At 25.9% G+C, this 20,355-nt stretch overlaps 4 protein-coding genes across 4 annotated transcripts; 1 reads left to right on the top strand and 3 right to left on the bottom strand.

Moving 5' to 3' along the window:
• Nucleotides 1-1,328: 1,328 nt before the first annotated feature.
• On the bottom strand, nucleotides 1,329-2,151 carry Phum_PHUM248240 (uncharacterized protein; the record flags this gene model as incomplete). Its single annotated transcript, XM_002426284.1, has 2 exons — nucleotides 1,329-1,866; nucleotides 1,943-2,151. The coding sequence occupies 2 exons, from the start codon at nucleotides 2,149-2,151 to the stop codon at nucleotides 1,329-1,331; spliced, it is 747 nt and encodes a 248-aa protein (XP_002426329.1).
• A 606-nt stretch (nucleotides 2,152-2,757) lies between these two features.
• On the top strand, nucleotides 2,758-3,184 carry Phum_PHUM248230 (uncharacterized protein; the record flags this gene model as incomplete). The annotated part of the gene is made up of 2 exons (XM_002426283.1): nucleotides 2,758-3,070; nucleotides 3,156-3,184. The coding sequence occupies 2 exons, from the start codon at nucleotides 2,758-2,760 to the stop codon at nucleotides 3,182-3,184; spliced, it is 342 nt and encodes a 113-aa protein (XP_002426328.1).
• Nucleotides 3,185-4,353: 1,169 nt separating this feature from the next.
• Nucleotides 4,354-7,851, bottom strand: Phum_PHUM248220 (uncharacterized protein; the record flags this gene model as incomplete). The annotated part of the gene is made up of 6 exons (XM_002426282.1): nucleotides 4,354-4,890; nucleotides 4,986-5,154; nucleotides 5,278-6,581; nucleotides 6,658-6,903; nucleotides 6,977-7,034; nucleotides 7,787-7,851. 6 exons carry the CDS (start codon nucleotides 7,849-7,851, stop codon nucleotides 4,354-4,356), a joined length of 2,379 nt encoding a protein of 792 aa, XP_002426327.1.
• Nucleotides 7,852-9,262: 1,411 nt separating this feature from the next.
• On the bottom strand, nucleotides 9,263-10,179 carry Phum_PHUM248210 (uncharacterized protein; the record flags this gene model as incomplete). Its single annotated transcript, XM_002426281.1, has 3 exons — nucleotides 9,263-9,342; nucleotides 9,638-9,721; nucleotides 10,011-10,179. 3 exons carry the CDS (start codon nucleotides 10,177-10,179, stop codon nucleotides 9,263-9,265), a joined length of 333 nt encoding a protein of 110 aa, XP_002426326.1.
• Between the last annotated feature and the right edge of the window lie 10,176 nt (nucleotides 10,180-20,355).

The following is a 20,355-nucleotide window of genomic DNA, read 5'->3' as shown; positions in this document are numbered from 1 at the left end:
ATTTATATTTATATTTTATTTCATGTCATTAATAATATATAATTTTTAAAATATTTATTAATTTTTATTTTGTAAAAATTTAATAATAATAATAAAAAAATAAATAATTAAATAATAATAATAATAATAATATATTACATTTATTAATAGTAAATGTTTTTTTAAAAAAAAGTTTTTCTTTTAAAACTGTATAAAAACGTAATTTTCATGTATTCGTTTGGTTTAAAATTGAGTAAATATTATTTCATATTTGCTTATTTTTATGTACATTTGAATTCTTCATAGAATAAGAAAAGAACAAAACGTGTCGAGTCGCCATTTTTCTTCGCCGAAATATATCTTCGACAGGTAAAGGATAAAAAAATCTAACAATGCGGTAAGTATTGGATTTATATGTTACGTATTCAGGTACTTTTGAAGCATAATATTGTTCTCTATAAATAAACTTTTCTGCTATTTAATTTTCCTAATGTAAAATTGCTTATTACAGCCAAAAGTACAACTAAGAGCATCCATTTTGGGTATCATTATTACATTGAATTCTTGGACTAATACCCAGTGCAGAAGAAAGACTCCAAAGGATGGAATTACGATTCACGATACGAGAAAAGTTCATTTTCTTCTAAACAGCAATACCTTATTTAATTGTACCTGGAAGGGGAAAAAATATTGAAGAAAATTCTAGGCATTTAAGGTAAGTGAATATCATTAAAAAATAATTGAAATTTAAATAATACTCGAACAAATATTGTTTTAATTTTCTTTTTGTAATGTACTATTAAGTGTATTTGATTCAACAAACCTGACGACGAACATCCCACACAATAAAACACCTTTCAAAGTTTAAACCCAATGAAAAAGCAATTTTCAACGGTTCAATCTCCTCCTACATAACTCTTTAATAGCATTATTTAATAAACATGTCTGAATGAAACTAACGAAGAAAATGTTGTCATAAATCGTTGTAAATTGGAAAAATTAATCAAAATTAATATGATTAAATAATTTCCCGGAAAATTTTCAATATCCATTTATTGGTATTTGTAAAAATTTATAAATTTCTTCCTACTATTTGAAATTCATCCGACATTTTGTTTACAATTACTTCGTTCGGTGTCAGTGTTGACAACTTAAATTTTTTTTCAAAAAAAAAAACATAAGCGATGCCAAATTAACTGTAAAAAATTTTATCGTTGAAATGTGTGAAGTTTTCAAATGTGTAATTTTTTTTTTTTTTTTTTAAACTTACCTTTTATATTCTTTATTTTTTGTACGAGTGTGAATTTTCTGTTATATATAAAAGAAATAACATCGTTCGTAATATATCATTACTTCGTAAATGGTAGAAAAATAATTTCGTCACTTTTAATAATAATTCTTTTAAAATCTCCATAGAATAATCCGAAAAACGTTAAATTAACAATTAGCGTCAGCCATTCTACTCCAGCGCCTAAATTAACGAGCCAATCATTTCTTAATTTTTTCGGTAAGTTGTTGTCAGTTGTTGTGACATTTTCTTTTCTCGATGAAAAATCGTAAGTTACCACAATTGCAAAACAAAGGGATGTTCCAATAAAATGAATTATGCATTCTATTATGAAAACAATCAAACGACATAATTTAATTCTTTCAGGAGTGACTTTCGACATGGAACCAAATGAAAATAACGTTTGAAAAAGTATATATAGAAAAGTGCCTGAAAAACACATTAAAAATCCGACCGAATGAACCATTAAACATAATTTTTGTGAAAAACTAGCTATTATAGAAAGTCCAAATGCACCCATAAGTCCAAATAAAAAAGTAAGTTTTTGAAGATTTTTTGAATATTTATCAATAACACCTTCTTCTAAATATTGACAATACCTAAAACAAAAATAATACTTTAATGTAATACACATGATGATGATGATGGTGATGATAATGATAATTATAATCCTACCGAACATAAACAATAATGACATAAAGTAATCCAACAATGTTTAATGAGGCAGTAAAAATACAACTTTCCACAGGTTCATTTCCAGTGTAGCTTATATTAGGTATAAAAGGTTTCACATGATTTGTTATCACTGAAATTGTATATGTGACTACCGTAGAAAAGAAGAAAATAAGTAAAGTTGACATTAATAAAATACTGGCAACGACCATTTCATGAAAGAGAAAACAAATCACATTTATTAACTGAATATGTCATTTTTTTTTTTATTAATTCACACAGTACGTCATTAATCATTTTTAAATTGTTGTATGGAAGCTAAAATAATAATAATAAAAATCATGTAAACAGAATTGTAATAAAAGAAAAAGAAATCAAATTTAAGAGCTAGGAAATGTGACTAAACCTTTTTATTTATTTATTTATTATTAAATAATTTTTAATGGGTAATTAAAAAATAGTTTTTAATTTATGTTGAAAACATAATGTATATAAATTATTTTTTTATTGATTTGTTTACAAACATTTGATGAATGCAGTGAGCCAACTTAAAAAAAATATTTTCCAGTTTGAAAATTTAATTAACATTAAACCGTTAATTATTATTATTTTTTTCAACAGGAAATGTTTTCATAACTAAAAAATATTTCGAATTCCAGATCGGATTTTTAATAATTAAAACAAAAAGAAATTTTGGTTTTTTGTTGTTTCATTTCGAATAGAAATAATTTGCTGAACACAATAATAATAATAACACAGTTTAAAAAATAAAATATGGAAAATAGTTTAATAATAATTTTTACGTGAATATTATTAAGATGGAACGTTTGGCGAGAATCGTCGTCGTCGGTTACGTTGTCATAACTTTCATATCAGTAATCATAACATATTGTTTTTCGATTTTATTAGATCATAACAATCCGTTCCTTCCGACGTTGAGCCTTTTAGGAAACGAACCTTTGGAAAGCACAATATTTACTCAATGTTTCGTTGTTGATGCCACGATATTAATGGTCGTCGTGCAATTGAAATTCGTACACGTTTATCATAATCTAATAAAATTAAAAGCATCGAAAAATGAATTCAAAACGAATCTTTTTGGGGTTTACGCAGGATACCTGTCCGGTACAGGTTTATTCGTGGTCGCATGTTTTCAAGAAAGGAACGCTTATTATATAAATCAATTTGCCGGAATTTTCATTTATTTTTTTTCTAGCACGATTTATTTTATTTTACAAACTATAGTATCAGTGAAAATAGCTCGTAATAATATGGATTGGATATTAATTGAAATAAGAATATTATTAAATATATTAATTGTTTTTTTTTTTATTTCTTTCGAAATTAATTATTTGATCGCGTTGAAAAAATCACAAATCCCACGGGAGAAAAGGAATAAATGGCCGAAAAATGATGATGGTTGGTTTTTTCACATTTCCAGTACGACATCCGAATGGATATTATTATTTCTTTTACAATCTTACATAATAACTTTTTATCACGATTTTAAATATATAAATATAACGAGAACAAAAATAATTGTTAATGTTGAGAATCAATAAGTGAAAATAACAAGATGGAGATAAATTATGTAATAAAAAAAACAAAAAAAACCGTACATTTATCTATCTTCAGTCAATAAATAAAATTGTTTAAACCATAAACCATATTTTTTTTTTTTTACAAATGTTTATAAATTTGGAGAGAGAGAGAGAGAGAGAGAGAGGGGGGGGAGGGGAAAAGAAAAACAATTTATTTAATTTGGATTATAAAATTTTATTATTATTTATTTTTCCAACTTTTTAACATTTTTTTTTTCGTTTATAAAAATGTTTATATATATATATTAATAGTAACGTTTATTTCCTTTTTTGTTTTTTTTTATTAAAAATTTTTTTAAACGCATTTTCCATTTAAATAAAAAAGAATTTATAAATAATAAATATTAAATTTTTTTTTTTTATAATATACAATATATATATATATAAATATATTATTGCAAATATTTTTTTTTTGTTAAAAGACTAGAAAAAAAAAGGAAACGATCGTAACTAACGAAAAAAAAAAAAAAGCATTTTAAATTTAAATATGTGTGTATGTGTATAAATAAATAAATAAAAAAAAATTATCACAATTATTTATATGTTCATCACGTATTTAACAAAAAAAAAAAAAAAACTTTGATAAGAATATTTATTTAATTTTTTTTTTTTTTATCAGGTGCGATGTTTGAGCAGTAAAATGGCGGTTAAAGAAGAAGCCATTTTTTTTTTTTTTTATTCCGTGCACGTATTTTTTTTTTGAATACCATAACTAAATAACTAATTCCCGTCATTTAACAACATGAATAAATATTATTATTATTATTATTATTATTATCATCATTATTAATGTTTATTGTTTGTTTGTTTGTTTTAAACTTTTCCTATTTCGTCAGACGGTTCACATTTTTCCGACATGACATTTAAAACTTGATGAAATTTAGCGTGTCTCTCTTGAGAGGAAACAGTGGCTCCCCGACTCCCCCATAAAAATTTCAAATGAAATTCCGTTCTGAACATGTCCGTTATCAACTCGTCTATTTTAGAATCTCCTAATATAATGTCTGCATTTCTTCGATAGGACGGAAGCATCGTTGAAAATTTTCTTCCCGATTCTAAATGAGCAAACATAGTCGACATGCCGGAATCCATGGATGAGGATTCGAAAACGGCCAAACATTCGTTCGATAGAGATCCGTCCAATTTGGTATTCGTACCTAAAACGTCATCCAATGTTAATTCTTGAAGGAGTACAAACGGTATGAAATAAGGTATGGTTGTATTCGGTGCTTGAGGATTCGTGCATTCGTTCATGCTTTTAAGTGTCGGCCTGAGTTTAGCTTCGTAATTAAATGCGCTGTCTGTAAATTTTTGACGTAACGTGTGCCACGTAGCTGCCAACCTTTGAACCTGAAAAATTTTTTAACAATTTAATTTTTTCTCTCTATTTATTTCAATTGATTAATAACTTTTTTTTCTTTTTTTATTTTTAGGAAACTACAAACCTGTGGCAAACATAAACCTAACATAATGGCGGCAAAACCAAAAAGATTTCCTAAAGCTGTTTTTATATCGATGGCAACTTGAATCCATTTATGAAGTGTTTCCGCTCTTTCAGATTCATTTTTACAGGTAAGTACAGTAACAGCTACCAATAATTTTAAACATTCGACTCTGAAATCAGGTTTTTATAAATAATAATAATAATTACACAGGTTCGAAAATAATAATAAAATGTTTTTACCGCCCATTTTTTCGCGCTATTTTTTAATAAAAATTCATAACAATTAAACTCACCTTTCAATTATATCCAATCTGACTTGTTGTCCTTGTGGCAAAGAACACATTTCGATACCGGAAGATATGCCTAAACCTAATTCAGACCAATTTTTAATTCCGGTTTTTTCGCCGATTGTTATTTCCAAATCCACTCTAGTCATGTGATTAGCCAAAATCCTTGACCCGTTTTCTCTTAACATATTTTTAACACATTGTAAAGTCGATGAATCAACCGGTTTATTTTCTAATGTTGGTAACAGCAATGTTTGAAAATTTTCAACGTCAAATGCTGTACCTAAATCGATTTTTGGAAGAAGATTAACTAAATATTCCTCTGTCGAGGGATCAAATTCGAGACCTTTTAACGTCGACGTGGATGCCGAATTAGGAACATTCGATTTATCGTAATGATACCTCGGATTTTTTATTATAACTCCACGTGATATTGTACCCCCTCCCGTACCGCAGAGTGTTGTCACTTCGTTTGAATCTCCTGTTGCCGAACTCTGTGCAGAATCACCGGACCCGTTACCCGAATCGCTTCCGGAAGCTTGATAAGAAGAAGAGGTCACTTTATAAAAATTATTATTATTTTCTTTATTTGGAATTATCGTTTCGACACCTCCGGGTAAAGAAGGTATGCGACTTGGTTTTGGCGGAGGATTATTAATCGTTGTCGTCGTCGTCGTCCCCCCACCCGTGGATTCTCCTGTTGCGTTTCGACGTTCGAAACAAGGGCTTAATGATGGATCACTTGTTACTCTTGATAATTTACTATTACGCGTAGTTGTTCCCTTTTCGTTATTAACTAAAATGTCTTTGTTTTTGGTTCCTCTAGGTAATGAATTTGTCGCAAATCTCCCACAATTACTATTCATATTTTGTATAACACCATCCGCACTATTACTTTTATCGTTTCCACAATGAAGCATTTGTAATTTTCCATTGAGTTCTGACGGGGTTAGCGACAAACTCCTTTGTTTATTTGGTAACTTTGGCGGCGTGTCGTGTTTCTGTCGCAGAGTCAAAAAACTTGATTGTGCGTTGTTGATGGTATTGTATTTCCAATTTCCAGATGGATTCGATGGAGATGGTTGAGGCGAGACCGAATATCCGGATGATTGATAAACGGAATATTTAGTTGCGTAAAATGAAAGAGGATGCAAACGATTTTTCGGATTTTGTATGCGGGCACCAGATAAGGAAGAAATGACTTTTCCACTTCCCACATAATACGTTATTAGATCCGAAACTGTGTCGTAAGCTTCGTCCTCAAATTGAAATTGTATTCTTTCGTATACGGTATCTGGCTGTAGGACAACCTGTAGACATTTTTTATTACGTTAACAACAATACATAATAATAACATAACACAATAACAAAACATAATCGAATAACCTTATTTATAACAAAATGAAGATTTTGTCCTTTGCATTTTGTAGAAAGTACAAAATTTCCAGGTTGAGATGTACAATCGCGAACTAGAAAATCACCATCGGATTCTAATATTTCTTCTGCTCTCGTTCTAGGTATGGATCCATGATACCATGCATGAGATCTTAAATCTCTTGCATCTAAACTTAATTCCCATTCTAAAGCTTTTCGAAGTTGAGCCGGATCTAAACCATTTTCAGGATTTGCTTCCTACCAAAATTTATAATCAAAACCAAAATAATAATAATAATAATAATTAAATGATAAAAGAACAACAACTTACCATTTTAATATTTCCCAAACTTTTACTTTGTATGACGTTAAGAATAAATTCTTGAGCCCTAAAAACCAAAAAAATTTCATTCACTTGAATTTTTATTAAATTGGTGAAAACATCTCATAAACGAGTATTCACATATAATTTTATTAGTAATAATAATAATAATAATAATAATAATGATAATAAAAAACTTGAAATTCAACAGTTTCAATGGGACACAGAATCAAAACAAACTGGTAAATATAATGTACATGTAAAATAATAATAATAATAATAAAAACTCACCAGGAATAAAAAAATATTTTTCAATTTTTTCATATTTATTTATTTATTTATAATAATAATAATAGTTTATTTGTAAATCGTAACATTTAGATATTTTCAAATCAAAATTTTCCATCCCTTTAGATACAGACACAAACACACGCACGCACGCACACACACACACACTTTTTTTTTTTACAAACAAGAGGCGAGGCTCTCACTGACTTGTATTGATCTCATTTTTACGGTTTGCGCAGACACCCAAACAAATTCGATATTTTTACTTTTTTTTTTTTTTTTTGTGCGTGCGTGTTTGTATATACATGCGTGTATACGAAAGATATACGAACGTTAAACAAATTTAAATAAATAGTAAAAAATTTAATAATAATAATAATAATTAACGTTCGTTGACGAACGGTTAAAAACCGACTGAATTGAACGTCACACATCGGGGTTTTATTAAAAAAATTTTTCTCGACTTTACTTTTTCCCCCTCGAATCAATTATAACCCCCTTTTATTTTTAATATATATTTTTCATTTTTACCCCAAATCTTCCCTTACACCACCACCACCATCATCATCATCATTTTTCAAAATTTTTCCACCCATTTTTTTTCGTTATCCCACAAGATTTTATAATATATATTTATTCCATTTTCAATTGATTTTTTTTTATAATCACGTGCATAACATTTGTAAAAATGTTTTAAATAAATATGGCCGACATTAAAAAAAAATTCCCTTTGGATATATATATATGTATAATAAAAATTATAGTTTTTAATTAAAACCAACCAAGAATTTCATTCAAAAAATGCCGTTGATGATGATGATGCTGATGCTGTTGCTCCTGTCATTGTCATTCATTCCTTATTTTACCGAGAATTTTTAAAATAATAATAATAATAATATGGTTTTAATTTATTACAACCGTATCGTCGTAATACACGTTTGTAAAGCCTAAGAGAGAGAGAGAGAGAGAGAGAGAAAAGTCAATATAAATAGGACCAAAGGGCAAAAAAAAAAAAAAACTGACCTACCATATTATGTAATAAATAATAATTTTTATATACCTAAATTAAAAAAAACTTTTTTGAAACTCGCGCCATATTTTAAAAAAATTAATTACAATATTTTTCTTCGTTACTTTCCCCTTTTAAAAAAAAAAACCTGATTTCGAACCTGATATTTTAATGATTGATGATTATTTTGTGTATTAGGTGGTCGGTCTGTAAGTCGGTCCTACCTTTACATCTTTTTTTAAATGCAAAATTTTCTTTAAGGTATGGAATAATTATATGATTCGTTACATTTAAATAATAATGATAATAAATTCGTATATACACCTTCAACATTATTATTATTATTATTATTATTATATGTGAAAAAAAAGTGAAAAAGTTAATAGGGGTATTGTATTTATAGTTTTTTTTTTTTTATCTTAATATCTTTCACCCTCACAATGAGATGTTGTAGTTGTTGCTAAGCAACATCTGTGATAAAAACGTAAGGGAATATCACGAAACCCCCTTATTTCATTTTTTCCCTCCCCTCCCCTCCCTTCCCCTTCCCCCAACAACCCCATTTTTGCGGGAAAGAAAACATTTTTTCTCAACATTCAACAATAGCAGAAGCAGTAGCAGAAGAAAGAATGAAAGAATTGGTCATTAATTAAAATTCATTTAATATTAAATATTACGAAATAATTCTTTAATTATTAAATATTCGTTTAATAATAATAAAATAAATAAAAAAGCAGACGAAATATTTTTTTCGATTACGATGGTTTGGCATCCAAATTTTTTTTTTTTTTTTTTATTAATGTTAATTCGATCAATTATTTTTTCACGCATAAAATTTTTTTTATGTCGTGTCATTAATAAAAATTCTTTTTATTTATTAACTACCACGTGGGCATCGACATTTTTTTTATATTTTTTATCGTAACGAAATGTCAGACTTTTTTTTCTTCTGCTTTTTTATGAAATGGCAACCGGAAAAAAAAAAAAAAAAAAAAAACTTACCCTCCATCGTAAATTGTTAATCTTCCACTTTCAATTGCAACGCTATGCCTTTGTAATTTATTTTCTAATTTTTCACCTAAAAAACAAAATTTATTATCATTATTATTTCTCAAAAAAATCCACATTTATTATCATTATCATTTTACATTTATTAACACGACGTTAATAACACTAATTAATTACTTCCTTAACTAATTAACTAAAATCGAAAAAAAAAATTTTCATTGGATTTTTTTTTTAATTTTATGTTATATATATATTATTAATGTTAAACTAATTATTATTATTATTATTATTATTATTATTATTATTATTATTATTATTATTATTTAAATGACGCCATTTTGTTTTTTTTTTGATTAATATATTACCTTCTAGTTTATCATATTTTTGTTTTAATATTGTTAAACTTGATATTATTCTTGCTCTGTGTGCCGAATTTAATATTCCAAGTTCTTTAATGTTTCTTCTGAAAATTTAAGTAAATCCTAAAAAAAAAACAAAACATATTTATTAAGTCATTCACTCACTCAATCAATCAATCAATCAATGAAATATTAATCAATCAATGTGAATGTAAAATGAGAGTCAATGACAAGAAAGAGAGAAGAGAGAGAGAGAGAGAGAGAGAGAGAGAGAGAGAGAGAGAGAGAGAGAGAGAGAGAGAGAGAAAGAGAGAGAGAGAGAGAGAGAGAGAGAGAGAGAGAGAGAGAGAGAAAGAGGGAGAGAGAGTGGTAAAGGTACGTATGAAAGGTAATTTTCTTTTGTCTTCTGCTTTTCTGTCGTTAACACTAACCTCGACTCCATTGAATTTATCAAATTTATTTTCATATTCATTTAATTCTAACGTTTTAAGCCATTGTTTTATTTCCATGTGTGGTTGTTTATTTTTTCTCTCTATTATCGGCGACATTTTTTTTTCTAGATTTTTCGCACCTCCCGAAGAAGAATTCGAATTTGTCGTCCATGTGTTGTCTGCAAAAAAACAATAATAATAATAATTATTTTTCAATAACCAAATTATCTTTTAACAAATTTTCCCATCGTTAATTTTTTTTTTTTATTAATAATTTAAAATTTACACTCTCGCGTATTTTATTTAATTTTTTTTCAAAATGGCGGATTTTATGACGTGAAACTACGTGAAAAACTAAAAACCACATAAATAAATATATTAAAAAAAAAACAACTCACGACGACATTTTTTTTTTTTTTTTTTTGTGTGACGAAATGATAGTTTAACTCGATATAAAAAATAAAACGATATTAACACGATTTGCATTAAAAAAAAAAAAAAGATAATAATAATAATAATAATAGTCATTTAGGTCATGAAACACCTGAATCTTTAATATTCATTAACTTTATTACCTGTAATAATAATAATGATAATGATAATGATAATAAAAAAAATGTTTAAACGAAACGTCAGTTTAGGCCTAAATCATGTGAGATTTCAATGACTAAATTTTTAAAAATAAAAGTTGCAATGAAATTTAACGTAATTTATTATCATTTTTTTTAAAACCTGTATTTTCCAGGTTTGGAATGGAGAGAGAGAGAGAGAAGGAAAGGAGAGAGGAGGGGGCCCTTTGGCATAAATTTTTTTCTTTTTTTTTGTCGTTAATCAAAAATTTACAGAGTTTTAAAGGTTTTTAAAAAAAAAAATAAAAAAATTATTACGACGTACCTTGAAAAAAAAATAATAAAATTGATTTTTATTTGTTGTAATAATAATAATATTTATTTTTATCACTTTTCGTGTAAATAAAATTTTATCTATTTATACGTGAATACATATACAACCAGGTTTTTTTTTTTTTTTTTATCAACGACAATGTTATTCCTTTCACAAAATACAAAAAAAATATAAAAACCTTTTCGAAAATGTCAAACGTTTCAAAATGTCGACGATTTTTTCTTTCCTTATCAATCAAATGATACGAGCCTAAATTCAATAACAATATTTATCATTATTCGAAGAGGGGGAAAGGGGAAGGGAAGAGGTCAATGTAGGGGAAAAGAAAATGATTGAAAATAAATTTATAAGGAGGAGGGGAAAAAAAAACGTTTTGGGGAGGTTAGTAAAAGGTAAAAATTGAGACAAAAAAAAAAAAAACTGTAAGCAAACGTGCAAAGCAAACAACAACAACAACAACAACAATAATAATAATAATAATAATAATAATAATAATAATAATAATAATAATAATAATAAATACACTTACTTCTCCTTCTTTCCTTTTTTTTTATTTTACTTTGACTTTTCCCCATTTTTTTTTCCCAATTTAAATAATTTTACTTAAACAAAAACAAAAAAAACTGATAGTGGTCGATATGAAACGTTTTAAGATTTGATTACACAAACCTCCCCCCTCCTTCCCCTCCACAAAAAAAAAACCAAAAAAATTACGAAATTTTCCATTCACGATTTATTATTGTAATTAATTTTTATTTTACAATAAATAAATAAATAAAAAGATATTAAGGATTTATTTAAAAAAAAAAAAATTAATAAAAACTTATCGAAAAACAATAAAAGTCACGATTGATTAATTAATTAATTATTTTTTTAAATAATAATAATAATAATGATACTAACCAAAGATTTCAAAATCGTTTTTTTTTCTATTTAAATTTCTAAACAAGAATTTATACGATTAAAAAAAAAAAATTTTCTTTTTAAAAAATTCAGCAAGGTAATCATTTGAAAAAAAAAAAAAAAAAACGTGACAAATTTTTCTTGTACTGATTAAGCAAAGATGTTATTTAGAAAAAGAGAGAGAGAGAGAAAATATTAAAATAACCAATTAATACAAAAATAATAATAATAATAATAATTAATATATAAAAACCCCGTCACGTGTTTTCACTTTTTTTTAAATAAATAAATAAATAAACGAAAAATACCAACAGAAAAAAACTACGACGATGACGTTTAATAAAACTTATTATTATTATTATTATTACTTTTGTTTTGTTTTTGTTACATGTTAACGGTTCTGTGTTCGAGAAACGACTGAGAAGCTTTTAATAAAATGAAAAATAAACATTGGTTAAATATTAAATTTTTTCCTCTCACACACAATACTTTTTTTTATGTTATGTTACGTAATAATAATAATAATAATAACGTTTTATATCATTAAATCATTACACGATTTTCTTTATTTTTTTTCGTTAAAAACTTGTCACGAAACTTGTACAACTCCCGGAAAAAAACTAAAAAAATTTTCCTTAAAAAAATTTTTTTTTTTCAAACGTAAATTTATATATAAAAATAACGTTTAGCTTATCCGAGGTCGGGTTTCAATGCCATCTATTTAAATTATTATGCAAACGACAAAATATTCATTTTTTTTTTTTATAAAAAAATTTCAATGATCGCGCATATATATAAAAGTTCAAAAGGTCAAAGAGAAAAAAAAAAAAGGTTTCGAGAAAAGTTGCCGAATAAATTAATGATGATTTAATAATAATAAAAAAAAAAAAACAAAATTCGTTGTAATAATCGAACGTTTTTGTTTTTTTAAATTTGTTTCGAACGTTCACCGCCTTCTAGTTTTATTTACACTTTTTTGGCAAATTCTTCTTCCACGAAATTAATTAGTACGTACGCGTCTTATCATCATCATTTACATTATTTATACAAGTTTCTTTAAATGGAGGATTTTACCTGAAACAACAACAACAACGCATTTTCTAACCATCTGTACCTTGACATTGATTATAATTATTTCCACTTAAATTGTTTTGGCCTCGAAAAAGGAAAATGGAAAAAGGAAAATCCTGGTACTTGCATATTTTTTTTTCTTAAATGAAAGATAATTGTGGTTTTGTCCCAAAAAAAAAAATTTTCTCACATCATTAAATATATATAAATTATTTTTTTTTTTTTTTTTATTAATGCAAGACATTTTGTTAAGTGTAAACATGTAATAATAATGATAATAATACGCAATCGTCATGTTTTTTAGTCCGAACAGTCGGCTTGCCTTTTTTTTTTTCTCTCTTAAACAATCAAATATTATTTTAGGGCCGCAATATTTTAAAATGAGGGAAATGAAGAGAGAATCAATCTTCATTTTGAAAAAAAAGACCATCTTGTGTCAGTAATTGTTATAAAAAAGTCATAAATTAAAAAATTATTAAATGAAAAGGCGTTTTATAATTTTAACAATTATAAATAATAAACGAATGCGTGGCAGTTTTTATTATTATTATTATTGTTTATTCGAGAGTGATTTCACATGTTTAAAATAAATTTTCAACGTTTTTTTCGAATGAAATTTTTTTTTTTTCTAAATTTATTTACATGTAATAATAATAATACGGGTTTTCCATAAATTTAATAAAAACGGTTAACTAGTTAATAAAAATTACAATAGATGTCACCCACGCAAAATTAAAAATTTAGTTCCGATAAAAGACACATTGGCGCTACGTGATTGACACATTGTCGGATAACGGGAGAACATGAAAAAAAAAAAAAAAAAAAAAAAAAAAATAATATAATTTTTTTTTTTTTTTTTTTAGGTTAATCTCGTTTCGTTTTTTTATTATTAACTCATTTACGACGTATTTTTCATTAAAAAAAAAAAAAAAATTTCCTAATTAAATCATCATAAATTTTGTTATTTTCCAATCAATCATCATCGTTAATAACGAGAACTCAATAAAAGTAATAAATGATGTAAGTCAAAAAACATTTCCGTTAGTTTTTTTCTTTCTGCTCTCATTTTATCCATAAGCTTAACATTAAAATAAAAAACATGAAACAAAATGTTTTTTAATTATTATTTTTCATATGCAAAACAAAATTTTTTTTTATATAAATAGATTATTAAAGAACAAACGTTCGATGTAATTTAACAAAAACTTACATTTTGTAAAATTCAATAACTCAAAACAAACAATACTACAGTTTGTAATCAATTTTATAAGAGAAAAAATTATTATTATCATTAACACACACAAACAGACAGACACAAATATAACAAAAAAAAATGACCAAAAAAACTTTGACTATTGCATAATAGGACATCAAACCCTCATGATTTTCAGGTCATGAACCTGATTTCCGCATTCTGCAAAGGATATTCATTGATTAATCCATTCAACAAAAAAAAAATCATCTTTTATCAGGTATACAAAAAAAATTTTTTATTAATGATACTTTTTTATTTTTTTTTCAGGCACACACGCTGTCTTTTGTCAACAAAACCTAAAAAAAATTTTCACAACAAGGTATTCTATGTAAATATAAGAAAGAAAGAAAGAAAGAATTCTCTCACACATAATGAAATGAATAAATGAATGGTAAGTAAAGAACCACATATGTTTTTTAAACAAACCTTAAAGAAATAATTTTTTTAAGGTATTTCCCCTATTATTAGGTATTGCAGAAAAATTCTTTTAATACTATCACCAAATAATAATAATAAATACCTGAAAATAATGATGAACACAATATAAACTCACTCACAATATTGCACAAACACTTTGTCAAAATGTTTTCTAATTACTTATTTTTTAAATTATTAACGATAAATTATGACGTCACAGGTACAAAATATTAATAAAAATCGCGATGATATGCAATAAGTAAGAAATGATGAATAAAAAAAAATTTTTTTTCTCCCTGCATTTCTTGTATGTCCCAAACCGTTTCGGTTGACGGACCGCTTGCAACTGATTCTGAGTTTTTTTTTTTTTTTTTTTTTTTTTTTTTTTGTACCTGACTTGAATTTAACTTCTCAACCATCATTTGTCGGTTTTTTTTTTTTTTTTTACAACCTACTCCATGGTATATACCAAGTGGATAAAAAAAAAAAATGGTTTCTCATTTATTTGTTAACCCAAACCCATAAGAATTATATTTCGGGTTAGTCACCTTTTTCTCATTTATTATTATTATTATTATTATTATTATTATTATTATTATTATTATTATTATTAAACATGGTTTGTCGTTCATTTAAAAGATAATTAAAACTTTGACAAAAACTTTTCAAGAAACAAAAAAAAAAAAAAATGGTTTCCAATATGGAGTTTAAAAGAGAGAAAGAGAGAGAGAGAGAGAGAGAGGAAAGGTATTATTCAAATGAGGTCACAGGTATGTAATTAGGTTTATTATTATTATTTTTTTTGCTTAATTATTATAATTAAATAAATTTAAAAAAATTTTTGTTTTGTTTTACATCCAGCGAAACCAAAAAAAAAAAAAAGAAAAACATTAATAATAATAATGAAATTCGATTTTTGTTGTTTTAATAATAATAATAATTATTTTATTGTTTTGACTTCTGGCAATAACAACAAAAGAAAGAAATTGAGATCAAATTTTTTTTTTTTTTTAATATTATTTTTGGCATTAGAAAAAAAAGAAAGAAAAGTTTAAGTAATAATAATAATAATAATAAATATTATTAATGAGTTTTGTATTACCAAAAGTATCGAAAGTAATTTGAATCAAATTTATTGTTTTTAAATCTCTCAAATTTCTAAAAGTTTTTTTTTTTTTTTGTTATTGTCGGAAAGTTCAGACGGTTAAATAAATGGTAAAACCTAAAGAAGGTACGATCGAATCAAGGAAAATTAAGTGAAATATTTCATTCCCTCTCCTCCCCCCAAAAAAAAGTAACCATACATGACACAAATGATTCCAGTGAAAGACATTAACCAACAGTAAATTTGACATAAAATAATTTCTTTTGGTAAAAAAAAAAACCTGAAAAGTAATAAGGGAAACCTTTTTTTTTACTACACATTAATTGACCGTTATTACTTCAAGGTTGCCACCTTTTCCTAGGTTCATTAAATTTAAATTCTACCTTGAATATTTGCAACAATTTTGTGGTTTTTTTTAATATTTTGTTTGTTACAATGATTAGACAAAAGTAATTTTCAATCTTTTTGTGTGTAAATTATTTTCTTTTTTTTAAAAAATTTTTATCCGATAATCACACAAAAATGGTAATAAAGGTCAACAGATAAGTTAAATACAAAGAATGAAATCGTTTCTTTTTTTTTTTTTTTTGATTTGACACAAACAAATAATATCATTGTTCTCTTAACGTATAAATATATATATATATAAAAAAGAAATTAGATTATTTCAGCAAAATATTATTGAGTTTAATAACATTTTAAAAAGGCTTACAAATAAACTTTTCAAATAAGAGAGAGTTCTTTGAATTTTTTTCTTTCTTTTTGTTCCACAATTTGAAAATATGATTGAAAGAAAATAAGTAAAGAAAAAAAAAAAAAAAAAATTAACTTACAATATTTAATAATCAAATTGTGTATCGGTGGTTCGTTGAAACTTTTGTTATAATAATAAAAAAACAAAAACGATTCTGCCGTTAAAAATTTTATTTTTTTATAAACAATAGTTTACTATGAAGTTTCAGGTTGCCAGAATCAAGGTTGAAATTTTTTTTTTTATTTGAAACCATACAGCGCCAAATATAAAAAAAAAAATAAGCCATCTATTGGATTTTTATAAGAACTAAAAATAAAGAGTGAGAGTCATCTGTTGTGAAAATATTAAAACCTTTTTAATTCGGATAAATAATAATAGGTGTCGTTAATTTGTTTGTAAACAAAGAAAAATTTTTTCAGAAAAGTACGTGTACTTATCAATACGTGATAAATGAACGTGTTTTGATAAGAATTACATACTCGTGATTAAATGATAACAAAAAAAAAATTGTAAAAACTTTTCCGAAGTAACAAATAATATCAATGAATTAAAAAAAAAAATAAAATAAAATAAAATCTTCATTCGTATTAAAATAACAAAAAACAACTTCAAATGATTTTTTTTCAATCGAAAATACAAAAAATGAATAATTTAAATATTTTTTTTTCTCTCTCTCTCTCTCTCTCATCACGTTAAAGAACAGATTAAATAAATCTATTTGTTTCTTTACCTTAGATAAGGTTTAAATTGGGAATTCGGGTGGAAAAGCTCATCATTGAATAAAATGGGACTTGAGGGACACGTTAAAGGCGTTCGGCAATCGAGCTTTTTTTCAATTTTCCACAATTTTCTTTCTTCTTCTTCTTCTTCTTCTTTTTCTTATATGTGTATATTTATACAAAGGGGAACCTTTTTTTATTATTGTCTCAATCTACTCTTTTTTTAAACTTTGATATATATAATGCAAAACATGTAAAATAAAAATCGATAGAAAATTTATTTATGTTTTATATATATAAAAAAAAAATTGATATCAAAATTATAAATTGTATTAATAATAATAGGAAAGCTCCTCCTCCCTAAAAAAAAATATTTTTTTTTTTTATTCTATGGCTCAATTTAAAGAGTCTCCCTACTTTTCTATAAACTAAATATCCTTTTTGTAAGTAAAAAGGAGGCACGTCTCAACATGAGAATAAATAGTTAGTACAAATTGAGATACTAAAATATACATAAGTTTTTTTTTTTTTTTTTTAGCAGTAAAGCATTACAAAATCCAATTTGCACTTGATTTTTTATCGCGTCGTTTCCCCCCTCCCCACCCCATAATGTCCTCCTTTTCCTCCTTCTCTTCTCCCTCTTCTTCCAACCTTTTTTTCACATTTTTCTTTAAACCCAAGAATAAAAAATGAGAAAAAAAAAAGTAGTTAGTATAGGTGAGTGAGGAAAAAGGTTGGGGGGGCAAAGGTCAGGACCCTTTAGTGAAATTTTTTTTTTTTCCACGTATATAAAAACGTGAGGTTTTTTAAATTACATTTACTTTTTTTTTTTTTTATTTTGGATGATCGTTAGAAATTTAATAGAAAATAACATTTAACGATTTTCATCATAAAAAAAGGTAAAAAAAAAAAAAAAAAAAAGGTTTGAACCTCATCAACATTAATTTGTAAATCGTTTGTTGGCGAATAAAAAAAAAAAAAAAAAGGTTTCCTGGAGGAAAAGCGCCTGGGTTAAGTCCTTTAAGTCTTAATCCTTTGTGTTTTTTTTTTTTTTTTCCAATCCCGTCGTCTCCCAAAGCCGGGGTTGTTCACAAGGCGAACGGGATAAATGTGTTCTATCATGTGGAATTGTTTCATTAGGGATAGACAATAAAATATAAAAAGAACTATTACGTGCAAATATTACGCATTTAAAAATTATTTTTCTTATTTTTAAATAGTGGTAGTTGTAAAAAAAAAAAAAAAAAAAAAAAAGAAAAATTGGTATAAAAGTAAATCGACCACCGAGGTCGGAACCGGAAGGAAGGAAGGAAGGAAGGGGGGACGGCTCAGGGAAAGAGAAGAGGGGAAAGGAACGGCCGTAGGGGTCAAAGGAAGTGTAGAGGAGGTTCGAAGAGGGCGACCTCGGGGGCCTCTGGAATGACCTGAAGCAAATTCATTGTGTTGTGGCTTCCAGAATGGAAAAAAAGAGAAAAAGAGAGAGAGAGAGAGAGAGAGAGAGAGATAGTCTTTTTCTAGAGGTTTAATTCAAAAGGATAGGGATTTAGGCAAGATATCATTTGTATTTATTTTATTTTCACTCATGTTATTTTAAGTTCTTTTAAAAACTTTACTTCATTTACATTCAAAAGAAATTTTTCTTTCTCTCTCACTCACTCTCTCTCTCTCTTTTTCTCTATTTCAAGTTAAATAAATATTTTTTTTTTTTTTTTTTACATTATTATGATTTTTCTTGTGCTTTTTTTATTTTCAAAATGTAATTTTATTCTTTTTGAAAAAAAAAAAAAGAAAATTTAAAAAAGGTTGTTTGTCGATTGGAAAATGGTCACGTAAATATAGAAAAACGTCACCTTTTCGTGTGTGTGCCTTCTTCTTGTGGAAATTCAAACCTTTTTTTTTTTAAAGTGAATTTATTCCCATGAGAATCCTTAAAATGTACCCGACCGGTGATATTCTTATTGAAAACGTGTCCACAAAGTCAAAACTATTAAATTTTATTTGGTTTCCTTTTTTTTTTTTATATATATATATATATAAAAGATAAACCCTTGGTTTAGCTTAGATGAAAACCTCAGCAACCTAAAAATTTTCTTTTTCCGTTTTACCCCGGTTGTCTCGATACATTTAAATAAATGTCCTTTTTCCTTTCCTTTCCTCCTAAACCCTCACGCACGTACACACACTCAAAGAAATATTCAAAAAGCACGCAAAAAAAAATAAAAATAAAATTTTTTAAAAAAGCGGTAAAATGAAAATTTTTTTTTGCCTCAACCACAACCGCCAATCTTTTATTTTAAAAATCGCATATCAATATTTTCAAGATGGCAGTAAGACGACATATTCGATTCTAGAATTTTTATGATCTTTTTCGTTATATTTTCCTCCTTTTTTTTTTTTTTATGTTTCAATTCGTAATTTTTTTAAAATGAAACAAGAATCCTTTTTCGAAAAAAAAATAAATAAATAAATTGAACCTTTTTTTTATTTATTTATTTATTTAAAAGAAAAAAAAATTTAATTTTTTTTTTTTTCATATTTCTCTGCATTTCCCTTTCATCCATTTCCGGTTTCATCCAATTTTTCATTTTTTTTTTCGAATTCATTTATTTTAAGGTACGTATTTTTTTTTTCCTTTTTTAAAATTATTATTATTCTGGTAATCGATCACGTGTTCAAACAACAGCAAAACCTTAAAAAATTATTATTATTATTTTACATAAGTTGGTAGTTTTAAGTAAAAAAGAAAAAAAAATGGCGGAATTTTATAGTTTTAATCTCTGGAAAAGGTTAATAAGTCGACAACAACAACAACAATAATAATAATAATTAAAGTAATTTTTTTTATTTAAAGTGAGAGAAAGAGAGAGAGGAGAGAGGGATAGGGGGGATAGGGGGAGAGAGAGGATAGAGAGAGAAAGGAAAAAAATTTTTTTTAATTTTTTAAAATGACAAAAAACACCCATTAAAAAAAAAAAAGAAGATTTTAATTGGACAGAAACTACGTGATCCTTTTTTGACGGGGATACGTTAGTAAGTGAAGGGTTGAAGGAATTTAACAACGTTTAATAAATGACTTTCTTTTTATTAGTAAAAAATTATTATTATTATGAACGCAACGTTTTTTTTTTTTTTTATTCTTCAATATTATTTTTAAAAAAATAATAAA

Source organism: Pediculus humanus, genomic scaffold (assembly GCF_000006295.1).
Source record: "Pediculus humanus corporis 1103172107617 genomic scaffold, whole genome shotgun sequence".
Taxonomy (NCBI): domain Eukaryota; kingdom Metazoa; phylum Arthropoda; class Insecta; order Psocodea; family Pediculidae; genus Pediculus; species Pediculus humanus.
The sequence above is the reverse complement of the archived record's forward strand: the minus strand, read 5'-3'. Positions and strand labels throughout refer to the sequence as shown.